General features: G+C 46.4%; 1 protein-coding gene across 1 annotated transcript in view; it reads left to right on the top strand.

Moving 5' to 3' along the window:
• The first annotated feature begins 473 nt into the window (after positions 1-473).
• Positions 474-6,766, top strand: part of SEC63 (SEC63 homolog, protein translocation regulator) — an 81,761-nt gene continuing 75,468 nt past the window's right edge. Inside the window, exon 1 of the mRNA XM_053292487.1 lies at positions 474-830. Within this exon, the coding sequence (XP_053148462.1) occupies positions 707-830 (124 nt within the window). The 5' untranslated portion in view covers positions 474-706. The remainder of the gene's footprint in view (positions 831-6,766) is intronic.

Here is a 6,766-nt window from a genome sequence, read left to right as displayed (position 1 = left end):
AAAACTCCCATGAGTTCAGTGGGCATGCCTAGACTGCAGTCTTAGACTCGGGAGGAGTTCGAAACATCATGAGATTTGAAAACGCCAGAAACATTTATTTATTTATTTATTTATTTATTTATTCGATTCCATGAGATTTTAACAATTCATTCATTCATTTATTCAATTTCATGAGGTTTTAACACCTACACCCTAACCTCAAGAGTGCTTCACATAAACCTCCTTCACGTTTTCGATCTTCTTTCCGCGATGATGAGGACTAGGGAAGTCCCCTTTTCCAATCAGCAGCTTTTCCTCGCGCCCGCCGGTCACTATCATGCAGTTCTCACTCAGGCGTTCTAGGTTCTACTCGCTCCTGCTGCTCACACGCCCCTCCCAACTCTTTGGAGACGGGAGGCGACAAAGTGTGACCGGCGCATCCAATCCGGAACGACGCTTGGCCAAGGAACCGGAAGTGCGCGTGACGTCACAAGAGTTGTGGTGGTTCCTGCGCAGTGACACGTCTCCCTCCCCGCTCGCGCTGCCCGAGGCCGAAGTTGAGGTCGGGGTTGGAGGAGAGAGAGGGAGGTGGGAAAGGCAGGAAGCGGGCGGCCCCGGCCGCCGCTGCTCTCGCGGGATCCCTGGCGAGGCAGCTGCCGAGCTGGGCGGGCTGGCTTCAGAGAGAGCCAGAGAGAAGGCGCGAGGGGGGCGGGGCGTGTGAGCGGCCATGGCGGGGCAGCAGTTCCAGTACGATGACAGCGGCAACACCTTCTTCTATTTCCTCACCAGCTTCGTGGCCCTCATCGTCATCCCCGCCACCTACTACCTGTGGCCGCGCGACCAGCACGCCGGTGAGTGGGCGTCACCTCTCGCCACCCCCTGCTCCGCGCCTCTGGCCATGGCGGGCCTGGTGTGGGAACCCTCTTGCCCCCGTCCCCCCTCTCAGCCGGGCCTCCCTATGCTGGTCCCCCTCTGCCCCATATTCCTTTCTGGAGCCAGGGGCTGTGGGCCTCCAGCTCTCCTCTTCGGGGGTCCTCATGGCCGCCGCGCTCGGTCTTGCTGCAGGCGGTATTGCTGCATCTGGTCCCAGCAGCCGAGAGCCACAGGCGTGAGTGTTTGTGAGGCTGCTCGCGGGCAAAGCTGCTCTCGCGCTTGGACCGACTTTGGGTTCTCGCCTTGGTGTGGGGTTTCAGGACATGGAAATGCACAAAGCATTTCACTGCCTTGTACAAAACAACCTGAGAGCCTGCCTTGATTGTAGCACTAGGTGACCAGCAAGGGCTATAAAACTGCAGAGTTGAGATCATAGCCATATGTGACATTAGTTGGGGGGGGGGGGGAAGCTGTTGCTAAAGTCGATTATTTATTTATTTATTTATCATATTTTATGCCACCTGATATGTGCATCTCTAGGTGGTGTACAAAATTTAAAACAATTATTTAAAAATCGGCACAGATTAAAATACAAAACAATTAAAACAGTAGCATAAAAACAGTAACATAGAACAATTATTATAACAAATTATTAAAATTCGAATTAAAAGCCTGTGAGAACAGGTGAGTCTTGAGGGTCTTCCTGAAAACAAACAGAGAAGGAGATACTTTTATTTCAGCAGGGAGCATATTCCACCACCCGCCCCCCCCCCCGAAAGTGACAGAGAAAGCCCAGTCCTCCAGTTTAAAGCTCAATTAGAGCTTCTCCATTGAAAGTGAAGAACTTGTCCAACATTTCTCCTGATTGTGAGCATGGCGGTGTTAAGGGCAAACTAATCTTTATGGAATAGCTTTGCATATGAAATGGATTTGTATATGCTCTCTGACTAGGTAGAGCCAGATAGAGATGTGGCATATGGATCCCTGAACCTTCAGTGAGTGCTCCTGAATAAGTGGATTGTTTCCTTTACTGTTTTTTAAAACACTAAAATGAATGTTTACCTGATAATTTAATGGTAGATTTGAACTTAGTAGAAATATGCTTCCTTGTTGTTACTGTGACCGAGTTGGCAAGCCCAGCTTTTAGACTCCACTAGCTGGATTTTTCATTCCCAGAGGCAGTAAGGTCACAGTGCTTAAAAGAACAATCTCACACACAAGAAGCCAGCTGTACTATTTGGTTCTGGCAGAACATGAAGTCTCTTCTCCCAAAGTTTTCAGAAAATGATTCTTGTAATCTCTCATGCTTTAGCATCATATTACTCGATACCATCAACTATGATATCCTTCTGGACTGCCTCTTGAGTGGCTTTGGACCTTTTTTGGAGGAAGGGTGCAGCAGGTGGTGCTGGGAGACTACTCATATGCCCCACACCCCTCTTGGCTCCATGACTATAGGCCTGTGGGGTCCCACACGGTGCAGTTTTGTCCCCCATGCTGTTAAAAATCTACATAAAACTGCTGGGAGAGGTCATCTACAGACTTGGACTGAATTGTCAGCAATATGCAGATGACACTCAGCTCTATCTCTCCTTGTCACCTGATCTTAGGGTGGCAGTGGACATCCTGAATCAGGGGCTGGAGGCCATGATGGGTTGGATGTGGGTTAACAAATTGAGATTGAATTCAGGCAAGACAGAGGTACTGTTCGTCAGTAGGAGAGCCAATCAGGATGAGGAGAGTCTACCGGTTCTGGGGTTGCATACCCCTTGAAAGAGCGAGTGTGCACCTTGGGGGTACTGCTGGACCCAGCTCTGCTCTTTGAAGCTCAGGTGAAGACGGTGGCCAGGGGTGCCTTTGCATGGCTTCAGCTAATGCACCAGCTGCATCCTCTTCTTGAGAAGGCAGATCTGGCCACCAGTGTTCTCTCTAACCAGGGATTCCTACAACTCCCCTAATCGCCAGCCCAAGGCCACTGCAGTTGGCGATGCTGGGAGTTGTAGTGAATGTCTGGGAATCCCCGTTAGAAGGAACAATTCTGGCCACTGTTACCCATGCCTTAGTCATGTCACAGCTGGATTACTGTAACACACTCTACATGGGGCTACCCTTGAAGAATATTTGGAAACTGCAGCTAGTGCGGTTATCCGGAGCTACCCGTTGGAACCATTACTCCCATTCTGAAAGAACTACATTGGCTGCCAATCTGTTTCCGGGTCCAATTCAAGGTGCTGGTTTTGACCTTTAAAGCCCTAAATTTATTTATTATTTATCTGTGTAAACTGCCCTGAGCCATTTTTGGAAGGGCGGTATAGAAATCGAATAAATAATAAATGGTTTGGGCCCTGGATACCTGAGGGCCCACCTGCTCCCAAGGGTTTTTGCCCGATCAATGAAGTCATCAGAGGGGGCCCTGCTCCATGTGCCCACAATGAGGAAGGCTCGCCTGTCATGTACGCAGGACAAGGCCTTCTCAGGCATTGCTCCCAGACTTTGGAATGCTCTCCCAGTGGGCCTCCGCTCCCCAGTCTTCACCACAGTTTTTAGAAAGCAAGTAAAATCTTGTTTTTTTGCCCAGGCTTTTAAATGAGTGTTTTATTTGTTGTTGCTTTGTATTTTATGGTGGTGTTGTGTATGTTTTTTAAAACTTTTAATTAGATTTGTATTTTTCTATTCCACTTGATTTATTATTGTGTAGTTTATGGTTTCATATTGTTTTTAAATGTTTTGTAAACTGCCTTGAGATTATTTTAATGAAAGGTGGTATTATTATTATTATTATTATTATTATTATTACATTTATATCCCGCTCTTCCTCCAAGGAGCCCAGAGCGGTATACTACATACTTGAGCTTCTCTTTCACAACAACCCTGTGAAGTAGGTTAGGCTGAGAGAGAAGTGACTGGCTCAGAGTCACCTAGCTAGTTTCATGCCTGAATGGGTATAAAAATTTAACAGCAGTAATAATACTCACCTGAATATTTTTGTTAAAATCACAACTGCAACAAGTAGGCATTCTTGCCAGCATTTAAAATAGCTGTTTACACACATGGAAGGGCACCAGTGGCAGAGCGAGGATGCTGGCGGCCCCTATCCAGCCTGCCGCAAGCATTCCCCGCCACCCAAACCATGCCCCCTGCATCTGATGTTAGACTCAGGAAATGGCCACATTAGCAAACGGGGCCGCGTGTCCGGTTTGTAAGCAAACTTTGGCCAGTGTCGCGTTTGCAGTGCAGCCAGGAGTGCCTCTCGCTGCTTTTAAAAGCAAAGAGACACGTTCCCGGCCAGGCTGGGAGCCCAGTGCTTGGTGAAGCTTTTCAAAAACGGAGCTGCACTTCAGCCAGCGCTGGGCTCCCAGCCTGGCTGGGAACACATCTCTCAGCTTTTCAAGCAGGCAGAGGTGCCCCAGCCACGCTGAAAACACGGCGCCAGCTGGAGTTTACTTGCAAATGGGACACGCTCCCCCATTTGCTAATGAGGCTGTGCCCCCTGTGCCTGATGTCAGACATCAGGTGTGGCTGGAGTGCCAGGCATGGCCCCTAAACACAGTGGCCCAGGTCCTTTGAAAACCCCCCTGCAATGGTGGCTCTGCCCCTGAGGGGCACTAATGTTAATTTAGATCAGGCCTACACAACATAAGGCCAAGGGCTAGATCCGGCCTGCGGAACTGTTTTGCTGGTCTCCAGGAAGTAACATTCTGGAGCAACAGCCGTAGCCATGAAAAGCTCTTGACCTGTCCTGCTGATGAGCATCAGCCAGAGCCCACTTACACCATTCCTCATCCCTCTTTCCCCTTGCCTTTCCCCTTGATTCCAAGCCTCTGCCCCCTAATTATTATTTTAATAATTTTAATCTAATAAGGTGCTGAAAATTGACCCCAGCCCCCACACACCAAGTCATGGTTGGTTCTGGTCCACCGATACATTAGAGTTGTGCACCCTTGGTTTAAACAGAATATTTTCATGCCATTTACACAAATTAATTTCTCACTTTCAATCTGATATCCTCATGGAATCTCTGGGACATAAGACTTTGAAGTATAACTTCTTTTTTGGTTGGTTGGGGTGCTGGCAAGGAAGAAAGGGCAGACAGGGCAAGGGAAAGGGAAGATGGCACTTTTCATTTGACTTTTGAGTTATTACAAGGTCCCAAAATGAAGGAAACCAAACTAGCAGCTTATCTCTTGTGACATCCTACTGTGCAATAAACTGTTTCAGTGTACTAAGAAACTCTGAAGGAAAAAGTTTCCTAAGTTTTGAAACTGTCTTCCTGTATCATGTAGTTCGTTTTTTTCTTCATCCATTAGAATCAGTTGACGCTATTAGTGGTTTGCGATAATGGTATCTTTGGACTGGTTGGGAGCAGCCTCATCTTCCACCTTGTGGCTGGTGATCATATAGCTAAACTATCACTAAAAGATTTCATTTCAAAAGAGAATGAGATCCTTCAAAAAAGGAAATAGATCCTTCAGTCTCCCCCCACCCCCGCAGTATGTTCTATCTGTGAACAGTTCTTGGAATTAAAACTTGCTTGATCTACTTTCCTGCATTTTTTACTTTATAGTTTCTTATTCCTGGTGGTGAAAATGAAAAATTATTCACCCCTACTCCTTTTTTTCTCCAACAGTTTTGTGTATGTACCTTACCTTCTAGATTCTTTGCCAACCTCAGCCTTTCTTCTGAATCTCTTCAGAACTAGATTTCTTTAATGTTTGAAATAAACTGATGTGCAGTCTCCCTGCAAATGAGATTTGTTTCTGGTCCTCTTGAAATGGGTGCCAGAGTTGAGCTTAGGTTTGTATGTAAAGTGGAGAATAGTGCCTGAGAGTGCATGACAATTTCCATTTCAATAGTTCAGGTCTCCAAGGCAGATCTTACATATATATCTGAAGAGCTAGAAATATGATCCTTGTGGATGTATACCTAGAGCAAATGTGGGTGAGAGGGAGGTGCCAGTAGACTCTGGGTAACCTACATATACGTCAGTTTCACAAAATCTGAAAGGAAAAAAAACCCCAACTGGAAACACCCCCCCTCCCCAATGTAATGTCCATGGACTCAGAGGGCACTTAACAGGCAACTAGGTGGGCAATCTAATGGTACTAAGTGGTGAGTGGGGGAAAGAAGGGCTTGAATAAAAAGAGCAGGAAACTTTTCAGATGAAAGAATAGTTCCTCAAGATAGTCACAATGCATTTTGCTTCTGAGGGGCAAAAGTCTCTAAAGCTCTTTTGTTTTCTCATCTGCCATTGGAAGAGGAAGGCATTTGACACATTTAAGCTCTTGGTGTTGGGGGTTAACCCCCCCCCCCCAAAAATAATAACATGAAGACAACTGTGTGCATGTGTAAAAATTTTGAGTAATGGAAGGGCAAGTTGCACACTGAATCTGTGGATCTGTTGATCATTGTACACATGAACACACACAAGAGCCCCATCCAGAAATTTCATCAAAAGCTCCACTCAAGGTTATAGCACCAAAAGCGAGTAGGAAGTCCCACACGGTGCTGTCATTCATCTCCTCCAGCTTACTTGCTCATGCTTAAGGCGTTGTTCGTGTGAAGAGGGAAGTGCTGTAACTGTGATGATCAGTGCTTCCAGAGCAGTAGCCTGGATCTTTGTCTTAAGAACAGCGATCACAGCGCCTGTCTCTCTTTTTAAAAGGTATGATGATTGATCTGGGGCTTTCCATTTAGTATATTTATTTTGAATATGTATGCCAACTTTCATCCTGATATCTCAGTCTTCAGAAGTGATCCTGGTCAGAGATTGCATTGTACTTGCTTCCTCAAACTTGAAACGTAAAATTGTGCTGTGAACATATATGCTGTTTAATTTGATATCTTCATGTTCAGCTGAGTTATCACCATTACACACTGTCTGACAAACCTCCAACCCAATTTCAAATGCAATCTA

The sequence above is a fragment of the Hemicordylus capensis genome, chromosome 1, assembly GCF_027244095.1.
Source record: "Hemicordylus capensis ecotype Gifberg chromosome 1, rHemCap1.1.pri, whole genome shotgun sequence".
NCBI classification, from domain to species: Eukaryota; Metazoa; Chordata; class Lepidosauria; order Squamata; family Cordylidae; genus Hemicordylus; species Hemicordylus capensis.
The sequence above is the reverse complement of the archived record's forward strand: the minus strand, read 5'-3'. Positions and strand labels throughout refer to the sequence as shown.